The sequence below is a fragment of the Neolamprologus multifasciatus genome, chromosome 17 (genome assembly GCF_963576455.1).
Source record: "Neolamprologus multifasciatus chromosome 17, fNeoMul1.2, whole genome shotgun sequence".
Lineage (NCBI taxonomy): Eukaryota > Metazoa > Chordata > Actinopteri > Cichliformes > Cichlidae > Neolamprologus > Neolamprologus multifasciatus.
Window position 1 is genome coordinate 15107594 of NC_140455.1, and position 16948 is coordinate 15124541.

Sequence of the window (16948 nt, forward strand, 5' to 3'; positions counted from 1 at the left end):
ACACAGACCAAACAGCACCTTTTTATTTATTACTCCTCTTATGACTGGACACAAGCACTGGTCTGAGTCGACAGGCGCACACTCAGAGGTTCAGCTCTCCGTTAATCTTTGATTTTTAAATCCATTTACTCATAGTGCTCTTTTAAATTGTATATTTAAAAAGATTTTCAAAATCTGTTTAATTTAGAATTTAAAAATGGTTTTTTAAACAAGGCTTTCATTGAGTTTTTTTTTTTTTGTGAAATCTATTTTTGATTTCAAGTATTTATTAATGGATCAATAATTCATTTTGAAATATGAAATAAGAAATCAAATCAAAAATAATATCATTTATTCAATTTATTAAAGAGTCAGTGAACTTTTCCACAACATCTCATTTTGCATCTGCCCTCTAAATATTAAAATGAATTCTCCTAAACTACATTAAAGGTCCACGAGTAAACTAATTTATTTGACACTGGCTTGCATATCTTTTTTCTTTTTAATTTAATGTCAACTTTTTACTCAGTCATCCTCTTCTTCCTCCTCTTCTGCCGCCTCCATTTCCTCTCGGACAGCCTGTTGCTCCTCTAAAGTTTCTTTCAGGGTCTGTTCCTCCTCCAATGATGGGTCCAAGGCCTCTGTGATTTCGGGTACACTAGGATATTCTTTTTGTGGCAGTGGGAAGACAGGTGGGGTATACCCTCCTCCAGTATACTTTAAACCCCATCCAATATATATGTTGTCAAACTTTCTGTATTAAGAGACAGCACATGGTACTTTGTAATTACACCTTCAGGACAATATGATATCATATGGCACTATCGGGCACTCTGATTTTCTCACTTACTTTCCACAGGCATACGCATATGCGCCTGGCCAGAGGTTAGAACGCAGCACTGCTACTGCATGCTGAGATGTTAGTGTGGAGGACAAACTAAGGCTCCAGGGAGGAGTGTTGAACATTTCTGAGAAAAAACAGACTCTATATATATATATATATATATATATACATATATATATATACACTCATACATGTATGCTGAATGAAATTTTGGGCAGCATTATGACCTTCTCATCAGTGTGAGAAACTAAACTACTGGTTTGGCTGAAAAGTGTCCAAAGTCAAAGACTGACCTACATCTTGTGAGATGGGTGTAAACATAGGGGGTCCAACCTCTGGCTCTGGCTCATCAGGCTCTTCTTCCTTCTCATCAGCTTCTCCCTCCTCATTAGATTCCTCTCCTGGTTTTACTGCCAAGTTCACCCATGTACAGCGACCCTAAAATCATTTTTTTTACACATTATTTAAAGGCAATAGAGGCTCCAGCATCACTGCGACCCTGAAGAAGATTGATGGACAAATCCAGACACACTCAATAGGTGAAAGAATGCCCACGAACCTTGTCTGATCAGACTCGTACCTGCAGCAAGATGTGTTGAACATGATGCACCCAGTTAGACAAAGACTCAGCCATTTCAGCAGCTGGAATACCCTCAAAGTCTGGATTTGGTTCATAGTTGCTCTGGGATACTTCATCTTCCTCATCACCTTCTTCCTCTAGAACCTGGTAGAAGCCCTGAGGGCTTACTTGTGTACCAGCAGAGATTCGGGCAATCTGTGCTCGTAAATAGTTAGCTTCATTCCCAGGAAAAGGTGGGTAGCTCACAATTGAGGTGTCCAGCTTCCCAGTGAAAATTTTGCGGATCTGTCGAGCAGCAGTGATCTGTGCAGGACTGACGGAAGGTAACTTTACCCAAGGAAGACCAGGCTCATTGCACACATAGTAAATGAACTTATTAGCACCTGATCCTGTGGCTTCCTTTGGCACAACTAATGGGGGTTTATAGGTTGACTGAGGAAGTTGATCTATCTGAAAGCAAAAGCACATTTGGACTAAATTAATAATTCACCAATTAATTTTACTTCAATACTTTGTGAAATAATAGGCTGGGGGAGTAGATCCTACCCTTTTGCTCAGCTCCATAACTTTATTTTTACAACTGTTTTTGTATTTTTTTGATTGTACCATTTTTTATCATTGTATTATTTGTGATATTACAGTATATAGTATATATTGTATATCATAATAACACAGAGTACTGTGTTAATATGATTCACTGTTGTCTAGTACTGTTATCATGATAGAGCTCCCCAATATTGAGGAGGTACTTTGTTGTGGAAAACAAAGTAGAGAAGTACCTGGTATCAAAAGTAAATGAAGTTTACGTTGCAATGGAGCAGATGACATGCAAAAGCAGAGGAGTGTAACATCAGTGTAAAAAGTAGGAATGTGTTTTCTTTACTACTCTTTATTACAAGCATATCTAATTCATTTTCAATACCACACTTTTTACTTCCTCACCTCATTCTCCTGAGTATCAACCTCTCGCTCCTCTTCTTCAGCTGGTTCATCAACGCTATGGTCGTCCCCTTCAACAAGAGCTTCAGCAATAATATAGCTGTTCTCTGTTCCCAAAATTTTGCCCCATAGTCGGCATTGCGACAGCAGCTGTGACTCAACAAGCTGCTTGAGAGCAAGAAAAATTCTCTGCATCTCCTCTCTGCCCAAACCCACTCCAGCCTGCTCCAGGTAGAAGCTCAACTCACTCACATTAGGAAGAGGTGTTTCCACCTAAAAAGACCAATAAGCTGTGTTACACAATACAAATTCAGTTTTATATACTGAACAAGTAATACAAACATAAAGTTCCCAAGAAATTAAAAGAGTTATTAAATATATAATATAAGATTCATTGGATTAAATTCAGCTGGAGAACAAAATATCTTACAAATGTGTTAAGTAAAATACTACAGGCAGAAACTCCATGCTCCACAAAGCCCATACACATACAAAAAAACTATTATTATGACCTATTACTGTCCACAAAGTCAATATCCTGCATAGAAACACTAGGAAGGAGTCTGATGATGTTCACTCTACAGTTTTAACCACCTTGATTAGCACTAGGATTAGCACTTTAGTTTAACACAACTTGTAGCAACTCCTTTCCCCCAATGAAGGATGACACTTTACTGATTAATTTTCAGGTTTAATGGCAATAAATCCTCATTTTCACCATAAGCTGGAAATCTGTACACAAAAACAGTGTATAAGTTAAAATCCACACTCTTCAATCCCATTGACAGAGGTGTATAAAATCAATCACCTAATGAAGCAGGCTGCCTTTACAAACATTTGCAAAAGAACATCATTCTAAAGAGCTCATTGAAGCATCAAAAACAAGTGAATGAAGTATCTGCATTTTTTTAAATGTTTTTTTATTTTTATGTATATAGTTCAAATTCTCATGTATTGCAAAATGTCAATTAAAAAGTTATAACTACATATAATGAACTTTATGCATTGCAGGGTTGGAAGGATATTGCCGCTATAGAGGAGAGGCTATGTATTTTTTTCTCACCTTCATACAACCTGAGGATTTACTGCAGAAAACGATGTAGCTCACTATTAATATTTTCATTAACAATCTCTAATGGTCAGCATGTCACTGTTGTCTCTAAAAATATGACAAACTAATGCCTCGTTCTCTTCTTTCCTCTGTCTTCTGTCATACACTGACCAGTACTTGGAGTATCACCCATTTGACATCACCAGAACCATCTAACCCCTGGACCAGTGATGACTCTACTTTCTGGGATTTGGAGGCTAGTAGGGAGCCCAGTAAGAAAGGGTGAAGTGGGGCTTCTCCCTGGAGGAGGCCTTAAAAGATCCAGAAGGACAAGTTTCTAGAATCTGAGTTTAGCCCAGAAAAGCTCAGGTGCTGGCTGGTTGTACAGGGGTTAAAGAAGAGGCCTCAACAGGAAGTTGCACAGAGGCCGCAGGACATCTGGGCAAATGGAGTGCCAAGCTCTATCAACCTGGACTCCCACAGCTACAAATGCACCAGTCAAAACCTGAATGACCCTGGACATCACAGCTATGAAGAAGCATAGGATAGCACCACATCTAAAAGCTGATGAAAAGTGAAAAGTTATTCACGTTTTATACAGTCCAATCTGTACCAAGAACTTCTGATGGTGAGGAAAAAACCTGAAACGGAGCGAGGCAAACACACCTCCCTGGTGAAGTTCAATCGCAGTGAATTATTAGTTATTAATAATCTCTGGCTCTCTTCCACAGCATGTCCAAAACCAGTCATGACAGATGGCCATCCCTTCCTGAGCCTGTTTCTGCTCAAGATTTCTTCCTGTTAAAACTGAGATTTTTCTTCTCACTGTCGCCAAGGCACTTACTCATAGGAGGTCATATGATTGTTGGGGTTTTCTCTTTTTTCTCTGTATTGCTGTAGGATCTACCTCACAATATAAAACGCCTTGAGGCAACTGTTGTTGTGATTTGACACTATATAAATAAAACTGAATTGAACTGATCCACAACCTAACCTCATATCCATCACCTTAGCATTTAACAAAGGGACAGATTGCTGTATATAAAAGTTGTAGAACAAACAGTGTAGGTGTGTGTGGTCAATACCAGTTCCTCCTCGTGATCCACATCTTTTGGCCGAGTAAAGAGCAGGCGCTGTTGCTCAGCCAGCTCCACATGAGCTGTAGTCTCTGGAAGATCTTGCAGAGTGCTGTGCATCTCTTCTAACAAACCCCGTTTTACATCACTGCTCATATCCTCTATCACATCCACTGCATTTTGTGGCTGCTCATCCATCAACTTCATCAGCAAGCGAGTGAGGTGGTCATAACTAGAACATCAGTTACACAGTTTGGTACATATCAACCTAGAAATCTTAGTTGTACATATTAGCACACATATTAATACACAGATACCATATGGTTCCACAAGACATTTTTTCAAAGGTTTGTCATGAGACTGTTCTGTTGTATTGCTGTATTATTTCATCTAAACTGCCTTTTCTTTTTACTGCATCTTTAAATGCTGCAAAATTTGGTCTTGCAACAGTTTTGAAGTTCTCATCTCTAAAGGTGCATTTCCCCTGGCAACTCATATGGGCAGCACAACACTAGTTAACATGCAAAAATTTAGCCAGAATTTAATTAGAGTGAAAAAGAAACTCTTGTGTCACTGAATAAGTCACAGACAGATGATACGATGTGGTGTATATATCATATTATATTATAAATGTGTTCATTATTATAACTTAGATTACATCAGCAAGGAAGCTGATTAAATATTGACCGATAACGTATTGCGAATGGGTGGGATTAAATAAGTGTGCACTTCTTCCCACTGCTTTCGATATGTAACTGAATCAGAACCGGTGAAGCAATGTTGAAATGTATTGGCTTTATTTTGTATAGCTTTTTTTTTCTTTTCTAAATGAACTTGTGCACATTGTTTACATGATTGAAATAAATTAACAAACAGACTAGTAGGTCATGAGAGATACTAACCAGTACTATAAAAAGGTAACTTACAGGTTCAGATTGCTCTTCGTGCTGTTTTTCAACATATAAGACTTGAACGCAGCAGCTGACTGCACTCTCTCCTCTTTTCCGTCCATCGTTCGTCAACTACGTCTGAGGTATGGACAGAGTAACGGTTTATACAAGCGTGGAAAAGACTTCCAAAATTTTGTCTTACTGCTTTCTCAATGTACCGCCGTATACAGACTCCAAGGGTTGCTAGGGTTACTGTAACGGTGGCGCTCGCTAACAGAGGGCTCTGGTTGCTAGGCTCGCGGATGCACCCTGGCGGTTAGTGATGTGCGACACCAGTGCTTTCCTTTGCTATTAGTGATGGGATTTCCGGCTCCTTTTAGAGATCCGGCTCTTTCGGCTCGACTCACTAAAAAGAGCCGGCTCTTTCGGCTCCGAACCGGCTCTTCAGGTTGTTTTGTTGCTTTAATTATTTAATCATTAACAATAATATAAAATTGTGCAGAAAAGGAATTACTAATGTAAAAAAAGTGTTTTTATTTATATGTGTTTATATATGGCCCCTAGAGACAAAGCACGTACAAACTCTAAAGCATATACAAACTCCAAAAAGCACGTACAAACTCCAAAACACATTTCTAGCGTTTACTGAACTTCCAAAACAGAGCTACCCAGATCACTTAAATTACACAATTGAAAACATGTGTGTATTGTTTGTGTATTTATAGACAAGCACTCATATTTATTCAAATAATTTAAAAAAAAAAGTTCATATACCTGTTACTACCACACACTAAATCCGGTTGTTGATACTTCCTGGCTTGTGTAGCCACTAGGTAACAAAAGCTCAACACTGCGCCCTAGAAACCTGGAGCACTTCTGTTGTCTTTTGTACGTGTTTTGGAGTTTGTACGTGCTTCTGAGTTTTTACGTGTTTTGGAGTTTGTACGTGCTTCTGAGTTTTTACGTGTTTTGGAGTTTTTACGCATTTTGGAGTTTGTACATGCTTAGGAGTTTGTACGTGTTTTGGAGTTTGTACATGCTTAGGAGTTTGTACGTGTTTTGGAGTTTGTACGTGCTTCTGAGTTTTTACGTGTTTTGGAGTTTTTACGCGTTTTGGAGTTTTTACGTGTTTTGGAGTTTTTACGCGTTTTGGAGTTTGTACATGCTTAGGAGTTTGTACGTGTTTTGGAGTTTGTACGTGCTTTGTCTCTAAGGTCCACCATAAATATACTTTATTTATTCACTCCACATAAAATGTAATAAATAAATCATATAATACAAAAAGCAACTATTTACATTTTAAACTTTTAACTATTTAAATTTTCAGCATTTTCCTTTTAAACAAATTTAATGTGAAACAACACAAAACACTGCAAACCACAACACAATTAAATATAAATTACAATATTAAAACAAAAAGAAGATGCACATCCTCTGTCATATGGGCCTGCATGATTTCTGAATCCCTTATCATCTGCAACTGAAAATAGTGGATGATTACTATACCTTTCTAATGTGACATTGTTGTCCCTTGCTCTCTTTCTCTCTGGCTCTGTTCCTGTGCTACTGCAAGTGTAACTAACGCCCCTCCCCCCTCTGCCCAGCGCAAAGTACAGGCCGCGGAGTTTAGCGGAAAAAAGGGCGAGAGAGAGGGTGAGAGAAAAAAAAAAAAACAACAACCTCACGGCTCCCAATAAGGAGCCGGCTCGCATCGTTCACTTCAAAGAGCCGACTCGCATCGTACACTTCAAAGATTCGGCTCTGAGAGCCATTTCGTTCGCGAACGACCCATCACTATTTGCTATCCGATACCAGGATGTGTTTGGAAAATCAAAACTATTACTGTCATAATGAATACAAGACATCATACTTCTTCTTCTTATTGTTTAATTATTAAGAATTATTAAAAAGAATAAAAAAAAAACACTGAAATATCAATACGTACATTTTAAAATATTTAAATAACAATCAAAAACAAATGTGCCCAGCTGAATATAAAACATATAAACATTTTATAGATACATTATATTATCTATTTTATGTATAAAATATTTTGAGTTGTATTTTTATTTTTTAAAGCCTACATGGCTGTTTTACTGCAAGTATGCGGTCTATTCTAATATACCTAGTCTATATAATCCACTTTAAATCTCTACAATTTAGACAAATTGGATTCTGTAGTTTTAAGGATGCAGGGAATTTCCATTAATTAAACATCAACACAAATCTACACCTAGACATAAATCACTTTCCAAAATTCAGCAACAGTGGTACACGTTGCCAACAACTCACATTTGTCCTTTTGTACCTGGATAGTGTTCACCTGCAGCACCAAAGGGCTTTGTGAGAGATGCCTGGCTTGCAGTCTCTGCTCTTATTCATCCCAGGGATGTTCTATTGGGTTGAAGTCGGGACTCTGTGCAGGTGAAGTTCTTACACACCAAACTCACTCATCCATGTCTTAATGGACCTACTTTGGATGACGCTGACAGGCGTGATAATAAGGATTCTTTATTTGGCATGAAGTCTGTACTTTATTGCTGCTTACAAATAAAGCTTTTATTATCTGATGTGCAAAACCACAAGCAGTTATGAGAATTTGAGTTGTAGGACTTGAGGGAAGAAAGACTTCATGAAACTCAGGAGAGACATTAGTATGTAAGATCATTTTAATTTTATACAGTTGACTGTAAATAACAAAAAAATTACATTTAAACTGCAAGCTGTGCTCCATGGTAATTTAGGAGCAAAGTACCAAGAGAAGCACGACAAATCAAGGTCTACCTCACACCATGAATGCTGGTAGCAGACTGTTTAGAATGAGAACTTTGCATCAAACTGTAGAACCACAATGCAGGATGAATTCAGATTGAGCAGAGGGTCCTTACTCAATAAAATAGAGGGTCCAGGAGGATTCGCTCTCTCTTTTCTGCCCCATTTTCTTGTTTTGCCTTCTCTTCTGTGTTGTTTTGTCTTTTGCACGTGAATATGCGGAAGGCTCTATAACCTGGGGTTGCACTGCTTTGTGTTGTCCTGCTGTTCTGTTGGTTGTGACAGTCCGTTTTATCGTTTATATGACTCCCTTCAATAAACAAACTCTGCTCTTTTCCAGATGATCTTTTTGAGTGGGCTGATTTTTAGTTGGACATAAAAAAAACTCAATATGCAAGCTGGATAGAGTTGATTACTTTGGCTTTAAAATTTAGGACCCAACAAACCACACTCATTCATCTCCTGATCACCAGTCTGTTTCTGGTGCCATACAAGAGGATGGCTGGTTGTTAGAGCAGTCCTTCGTTACTTACTCCATTGCTTCTGTGCATGTCTCCCAATGTTGCTGTTGGCTGGGCGGCTTCTCCTCCATATTTGTACTTGGGGATGATTTGAAGGAGCAGCTGAATGATGGAGTAAGAGCAGCAGCTGGTCAAAGGCACAGGCTATTAGGGTGGATGACCCTATATTATCCATGTTCCACCCTTTATTTTTATTTTTTTAAATATATTTGGTTTTCAACTTAGCTATATTGAAGTACAGAAAATATTACTGTTAGCAACAAATGGTGTTTAATTACCTTTAAACACAAGGTGACCTCAGTACTGACCTAAATAATTAACCCTGTAACCTGACCAATCCATCTGCATACTGGAACTGTCCACTGTTTTCATACTCCAGCATGTCAAGTGCAACCTCACAGCTCTCCTTGACAACACGCTCTTGGTCTTCACGGTAACGCTGCAGCACGGCCAGACACTCGTCTTTGCCAATTGAGCCTAGAGCCTCTGCTGCCTCGTGCCGGACCATGGGGTTCTCGTTGGAACGCTCCAAAGCTGCACGGAGGGCTGGGACTGCTGCTGGATGCTGCATCTGCCCCAGAACATAGCCAATCTCATGACGGAACAGAGCACTGGAGCATTGCAGGCCTGGAGGCAAACAGAATCAGATGCACATATTAATTTCCACCTGCGTAGTTCTACATACTTATTTTTATACTTCACAAGGATTTACAGTTACTGACTTTCATATATGCATATATTTTATTAGGTGCTCAGTGACGACATCTTCAAGTTCCTTGAGAGTGTTCTAGAACCATGGTTTGTAGGGATGCAACGATACCAATTTTTTTCAAACCGATACGATACCGATACTTGGATCTGAGTACTTGCCGATACAGAGTACAAAAACCGATACTTCTACCACACACACACAAATACAATTAATTGGAAGACAGATTTTATTATATTCCCTGCCGATAAAAAATAAAATCTTAATAAAAATGACCACAAAAAAATTTCAAGTGAAAAATATGCACTTCTGTTAAATTATTGCAGTCTCCACATTGTAATTTTACAAAATATCACTGAACTATTGGCACTGTCTCGAGCTTTCAGAATAATAAATAAACACTTCTGTTTGGAATAAAATAAATACAAATTAGGTTTGAGAATAAAATAAACTTAAATTGTTGCAGAGTGTCCATATTGTAAACAAACAAACAAAATAACGAAAGTATTTGGCATTGACGAACAAACTCCTCATCATTCCACTGTGCCGTTAAACCGAGGACTGACATCGCACACACACTGCTTGTCTATACCTCTTCAGTTTTGGCACCATTATCTCCCTGATGTATGGGCGGTTGGGAATTTCATATTGCAGCTCGAGTATGCTGAGAAGACTGTGCAATCCTATGTTTTCCACGACCGGCATTGGCTGGTCATCCAGAGCGATAAAATGAGTCAGAGCCTCTGTTATTTTAACTGCCTGTGGATTTTCTCTTGACATTTTTCATCGCTTTTCCAAAACCTGAGTTAAAGTTGGCTGTTCTGGTCCACACTGCTGACATTTTGCTTAGCCTAGCTACAGCAGCCTCCAGTTTCTCTTTTTTATCTGGAGCTGCCAGTCTCACTCGTCTAACCTGTGAGACTGGCAGGTTAGACGCCTGTTTAGCACGGGATGTCCCCCTAGTGGCCAATCTAAAAAACTACGACAGAAATGACAAGCCACCCTCTGATTAATGAAATAAGTTAGTATCGGTTCATGGTATCGGTTAACTTTTACGAGTATGAGTACACACACATTTTACAGTATCGGCCCCGATACCCGATACCAGTATCGGTATCTGTGCATCCCTAATGGTTTGCATGTAGTATTATCAGATTAACGATGACTGCTGAGTGAAATAAATGTTCACATAATTGTTTACCATAAAGTTGGACCTTACCATCTCCTAGTGCCAACACAGCCTCCTCAGTGCCAAGGTTACGCAGGGCAAACATGGCACGGTAGCGGTCAAAGAGTGGCAGGCTTTCATCCAACAGTGCGGAGCGCAGCTCTGGCACGCTCTTCCTTGCTGCTGGAGGGGCTGGGTCTACAGAGCAGTAGGGGTTTTTATCTGTGTGTCCGTCCTGCAAAGTTTTCTCTCCTCCACTCTGAAGCCATTCTAGCCGTCGAACAGCCAGTTGACATGTCTCTGCAACCTGTATAGATTGAATGTCAGCTTTTATGTCATTTCTGTATCAACTGAGTGTTAATAATTGAGAGTGCAAGCTGCAATTTTAGTTGTGGTTTCAAGTATTAAGAGTAACTGAAATGATCACCAAATGTAAACCTCAAAGAATAATAAATGACATTTGCTCATAAATAAAAATATGTCCAATTATGAAGTTAAAACACTGGAATACTGAGGCAAATGAGATTATATACTGGGAAAGTCAGTGGTTCAGTCCAGACAAAAAATTGCCCCCTATGAGATCATAGGTGTGAGTTAACTGTCAAATGTGTGACTGCTAAATAAAGCACAGTTGTATGCTGTATGAAGCATGCTAAATGACATATCAGACTTGAATTCTTCCAAAAGTTGAAGTCATATTTACTTTGTCTTTGCTTAGCGTCTCTTAAAGTTCCTCTAACTTACATATTTAATGTTTCTGACAAACAATAAAACAACATGGGATGATGAGTGTATGAGGACCATTATGACTGCATTTTAACCAGTCAATTTCAAACTGCTGCTCTGCTCACATTCAGTTTTTATGACCGTAACATGGTATGTATACCCTCTGAAAATTAGCAAGATTTTGTTACCACTCACTTAGAACTCACCAAATCAAATGGTGGCGAGTCCCAGGTATTTAAACCCTAGTGGGGGTTGTGCCTTAATGTGGCCATTATGCTCACACTGATTTCCGTTGTGACAAAACCTGGCACATTGTGTTGCGGCCACCACAAGAAAGTTTTTCCTTCCCACTGTTGCCAAAGCGCTTTCTCATAAGGGGTGATATGATTGTTGGGGTTTTGAATTGAATTGATCAGACAGCTGCAGGGAGTTTATAGATACACCAAGAGTAAAAACCAGTAGACCAGAAAATTCACACTGAATGTTGAATGTTAGCAATGGACAAATGGACAAAGTTCCACAGTCCCACATTTTAAGGAAAGTTTCACTGATACAGGAAATGATTGATACATGTGACAATATTGTTAAGTATATATGATTAATTAGATAAAGTTCTACTGGAAAAACTGGCAATCACAGTGGTTTTGGTGAAGGCAATTTCGCTTGAAAAAGTTCAGAGCAGTTGAGGAATGACAGGTTGTAGTACACAAAGGGAATGTCTTTATTAATGCATTAATGCTTCTACCAGTGTATGAGTGCGAGAGTGAATGAATAGTGGCATTGTAAAGCGCTTTGGGTGCCTTGAAAAGCGCTATATAAATCCAATCCATTATTATTATTAGCTCTTAAACCAGATGTGCCATTGAACTCTGAACAGCTGAACTTTACATTACTAAATAAAAGGGGGTACGACATCAAGTCAGAGGTGACAGATTGCTTTCCAGTGGCTGCCCACGAGGTGTATAAAGCCTTGCTTGAGGTTCTCTGACAATATATTAAGTCATTAGTGCCAAGACAGACAACTATTGCAGAGACTTTGTGATCTTAATGTCCTTCATGTGGGCACCGCCATGTGTCAGACCATAGAGCGGCAAACAACAAGCACCAGAATTAAAAGGACACTAAAGGTGGTGGCAGATGGTGAGCAGTTAGGGGGCACAGTAGCATGTCATCAATCAGATGCAGCAGTAGGAGCAGTAACAGCAGCAGAAATAGAGGTGGCAGTGGCAGCAGCAGTACCCAACAAGACAAGCGCTGATCCCCAACTTACAAGACGGAGTCTTGGATATCATCTTGTAACACTGAGTATACCAGCAAACAATGTCTACACACATGCATATTCTAAGAGCAGCAAGCAGTTAGTAAACAGGCTAAAAAATAAAAAAATAAATAATAACAATAATATTTTAAAAAGGCTAGCAAGGAAAACCACGCTTCAGGGATGGATTGGAATGCAGTGGTGACACTATAGAGTTGAAGATGTCAAAGTAGAGGGCATAGTTTCTGTACCACCAAAGATTTAATAAACTTAGTAAAAGGTTTTAGGAAAAAACTTTAAAAGGCAGCAGGAAACATCAAGAGCAGCCTGAAAGATGGCTGTTAGGAGGTGATGTGACAATAAAGGCATGACAACAACCAGTCAATTCAAATACAACAGTCAATCATGTTTTTCAGTTACCTTCAAAATTAATTAATATCATGTTAAATTAGTCCAAGTCTAAATTGTAGGTCTGCTCTGTAGCAGGTAAAATGGAAATCAAGTTGAAAGTTGTAGGCAAGTTTTGTGATATGCTCTTACCTCAATGACAGGATCCTGACTGTACTCTTTCAGTAGGTTCAAAACCACAGAATCACCAATTGCCCCCAGAGCTTCCCCTACAAGTACACAGAGATAGCAGTCAGACTTCAAAACTGCACTGCTGTTTCCAGCTTTCATTTGTTTTTGCATCCTGCAAACTACAAGTCTCAAAATATTTTCTGAAAAGCATCCATCGTGCTTGCGCCAGGAAAGTATTGTGAGTTTGCATACACATGTATGTAAACTTATACTTTTCTACACAAACTTCTGTTTAGCAAAAAGAGAGTGGTTAAATATTAGCTCACTAACAGTCCCTCATGCCAAATGCACATTCTCAGTTTCTTTCAGTTCAACGTGACCTTCTTTAGGGACAATTCTGGCAAAGTGTGGCCTTTTCGCAAGGCACCTAGTGCTCCTTACAAAGCCACTAAAGAATTTTAATGTGGGGGCAGTATATTTGGCTACTCATTTTAGTATTTATTGTTTTGGCAGTCCTTGATATCATTCAGATGCCGTGACGGTGTACTCCAGTGGATGGAATTCCAGCTCCACTGTCTGCATAAATGGTCCTTGTGGTGCTCTAGAGACCAGAGTGAGCTAGGGAGAGGATTGCATCTCTCAAACCAGAACCTGCAGTACATGAAACTGGTCTACATGTCATTACTCCATCTCCACAAGGCTGCAGCACAAAAAAAAAACAACAAGTTTGTAACCAGCCCAAAATGGCAAAGCTTCAGACTCAATTGACAAGCAGCTGATTATACTGCTTTTTGTCACAAAGTACTTAGCAAAGATAAGATTTGTGAAGGAGCAACTAAATTATATTATTTAATTGTTTAATTATACCACCTTAGCTAAATTACTGTTAAGAAAAAAATTGATGACACAAGAGAGTAGCTCATTTTCTACTTTTCTGCTACTCTAGGTATTTTACACAGTGAGTGCACGTGCGTCTGTATTGCGCGTGTGTTGTAAAAATACAAAAAGCAGATTAATTGGGAACTTCTGTACTTAGTGCAGCAACAAATGAACACTTGGACACGCACCATCTGTGCAGAGCACAGAGCTTACATAAAACATACTCTGTCAAAATACTTGTGTTGGTAGTACACCGACTCCTCAACCTCATCAAGCATGCTTACCTGCTTCATGCCTAACCATTGGCTCCTGCTGTTTATCTTTGAGAACAGCAGTCAAAGTAGGAATGGCCCGTTTGTCCTGCATCTGTCCCAGGCAGTAAGCCAACTCATGCTTCAGCAGGGCTGATTCATCAGCGAAGGCTTTGCTGATCCATTCTATAGCTTCAGCACCTGACACACACAGATGACAGCTTGAATTAGTTCACCCAAAAATCACTACAGGCATTCAGTCACAGCAAATATATTGCAACAATATGCAACAGCTGTGCTGTGATTTCAGTTTACATTAAAAAAAAAGATCTCTCAGAGAAAAAGAAAAAACTGAATGTCTTGTCTTTCAAACAGTACAGTGCTGCTTTCTGTGATTAAGCCAACCAGACGACGAGGACAAGACTGGAGGCTGCAAGTCTGAGAGCAAGACGTTATTGCAAAGTTTAGGGATTTAAAGATTACTTTTTTCCTGTGAGTTTTGTTGGAAAACATGGGGGCTACTAAAATATACTGAAAGGACAGAGAAACAACCACAACTACATTTGAAAAAAAAAAAAAGAAAAAAGAAGAAACTGAACGTGTGGGGTGACTCCCACCCCTATAAACCAATGTTGGAGTCCTAAATACTACTGCAAATCTTGAGTACTGGGCACATGGATTGCTGCTATTTTGTTACTTAGCCGAGTGCTTTTGTCATTTATCCAGTTTTTGAAAATAAAAAATCTGTGGTTCTGGTGTTTTACCTCCCAGGTTCCTCAGGGTAAATAAAGCTCTAAACCGCTTGGACAGGTCCTGTCTCGGGTCCACCAGATCCTGTCCTATTGATGCAACCTTCTCGACAGTAGCCATGCTGCTGGAAAGAGAGCAACACACTTATGACTCTTGGACCTGTAAACTTAGAGCAATGTGAAAGCTTTTTTTGTCTCACTAATAGTTTAGTTGAGAAAATTATGTCTTATTTATGCTAAAAATCTAAAACTGCTAGGTGAAAACAAAACGGTTATATAGACTATAACCGAGACATATGAGGATTTTGACTAAATAACTCGAGTCCAGGCCAATATTAAAACCAGCTGCGGGGGATATAGTATTTAGATGTCGTTTCTGTCGACGGCCCGCAGCTAGCTCTGTACTTTACATGATGTATTATTGATCTTTTTCACGCTTCTCTCCTTCCTGGTGGACACCGTTGTCACTTCACTACATTCCGGTGTCTCGCGCCTGAGTCGGGAGCACGCGCTGAGCACACCGGCTTCCACAAATAAACCATCGCCTATCATTGGCTGAACTCTTTCACAACTACATCACACGGTATTCACTAACGCCACCACACAACGGTGCCCAGTGTAAACATTGTCTAAACATACCAAGCTTCAGTATGTACAGTGTTTCACACACCTCCGTCACGGTCCCCACAGCACAATCCACGGACAGTCGCAGGAAGTGGTTGTGTCCTTCTTCTTTTTTGTTATTTTTGCAGGTGGTTGGAAAACTACGAAATTGTGTTTTGCCGCCACCAGCTGGTATGGAGTGTAGACTCAAATGTCGCTCCAAAAACAAGAAAACAGGGCTATTTAAGAACATAAACCACACACCTTTACAATATTTGGAATGGAGGTAGCAATAAAAAAAAATCAAATAATGTTGTGTGTAACTGTTTTCTTTAGTCGGACAGATAAAATAAAAAAAGAAGCTCATGCTATACAAGTGTACCACAATTTACAGACAGTTGTACGGTTATTACTACTGTGAGGTTATGGCCTTCAAGTAAAAACGAGTACTTATTCACCTCAGTGTTCTAGAGGGGGTTATTGGGGGGCTATTTTCCTTGAAAATTTCACCTGATAGTCAAGGAATGTAAAAAAAAAAAAGTAAATTTATAATTAGTCAGTTTGCTGATAATATGCCTTTGTTGTTGTTGTTTTCATTTTTTTTTGTAAAAGAACTTGTGATCTCTAAAGGAACAAAATTAATTTTTCTCAAACGTATCTGGTCTGATTGTAAATGTTATGATATGCCAGATTTTAGCAATCTGCAATCTTGATTTAAATACTTTAATAAAGTATAAAGTATATCATAATAATAAAATGATCTGTTGTTGAAAGGAACATTTGAATACCACTCCTAGATTTCCTATTTAAGCGATTTGAAATTGAGGTTGACTCATGTAATTTTTTTGTATTTTTTTGTCTCTATTTTAAATTGTCCTCATGTGAGTTTATTTTGGTCAGACATTTACAGTTGACTCTATCTGAAAATAGTCAACATTTCCATGCTTACTTATTGTTTCTTTTATGAGTGGGTTGAACAACAAATTTTCTGATACTGTTAATCTAATTATTATTCTGGGTAAATACCATTTTAATTCTTCTTAAAATCATCAATTAATGTAATCTGTCTAACTGCATGTCTTTGGACTGTGGGGGGAAGCTGGAGAACCAGAAGAGAATATGCAAGCTCCACACAGAAAGGCCCTAGCCAGATTGTGGATGTGAACCCAGGACCTTTTTGCTGTGACACAATAGTGCTAAACACTGTTGCCAAGCTCAAAATATGTATATGTAGATCCTTGCTCCTTTGACCCATTGTTAATTTTTTCTGCTGTTCTGTTTTTCTTTTCCGTTTTTTAATTTCTGCCATTTGAGCATTGGACCTTAGATGGTTAGGAAAAACTGTTGGCTGATGTTTTTGAACCCCATCTTTTGCTGATCATACAACAAACAAAAAGATAGCTCTGCACTGCCAAGTGGGTCATTTGAAATGAC

The 16948-nt window shown here is 38.9% G+C and overlaps 2 protein-coding genes across 7 annotated transcripts; both read right to left on the bottom strand.

Moving 5' to 3' along the window:
* Positions 1-462: 462 nt before the first annotated feature.
* On the bottom strand, positions 463-5625 carry rsph4a (radial spoke head component 4A). Of its 2 annotated transcripts, none has more exons than XM_085137050.1 (7): positions 5396-5624; positions 4479-4701; positions 2346-2615; positions 1404-1853; positions 1117-1261; positions 830-947; positions 463-733 (listed from the first exon to the last, which is right to left on the bottom strand). In XM_085137050.1, exons 1-7 carry the CDS (start codon positions 5479-5481, stop codon positions 505-507), a joined length of 1521 nt encoding a protein of 506 aa, XP_084993176.1. In that variant the 5' UTR covers positions 5482-5624; the 3' UTR covers positions 463-504. The 2 variants fall into 2 exon arrangements, 1 of the variants encoding a protein (XP_084993176.1); XR_014870071.1 differs by having other exon boundaries at positions 598-733; positions 1121-1261; positions 5396-5625.
* A 2385-nt stretch (positions 5626-8010) lies between these two features.
* Positions 8011-15689, bottom strand: dohh (deoxyhypusine hydroxylase/monooxygenase). 5 transcript variants are annotated; one of them, XM_085138844.1, is made up of 7 exons: positions 15551-15652; positions 14927-15036; positions 14196-14363; positions 13054-13130; positions 10581-10836; positions 8931-9279; positions 8011-8754 (listed from the first exon to the last, which is right to left on the bottom strand). In XM_085138844.1, exons 2-6 carry the CDS (start codon positions 15030-15032, stop codon positions 8969-8971), a joined length of 918 nt encoding a protein of 305 aa, XP_084994970.1. In that variant the 5' UTR covers positions 15033-15036; positions 15551-15652; the 3' UTR covers positions 8011-8754; positions 8931-8968. The 5 variants fall into 5 exon arrangements, with proteins under 5 accessions (XP_084994970.1, XP_084994967.1, XP_084994969.1 ...); XM_085138841.1 differs by having other exon boundaries at positions 8011-9279; positions 14927-15033; positions 15582-15689; XM_085138843.1 differs by having other exon boundaries at positions 8011-9279; positions 15582-15672.
* Positions 15690-16948: the final 1259 nt, after the last annotated feature.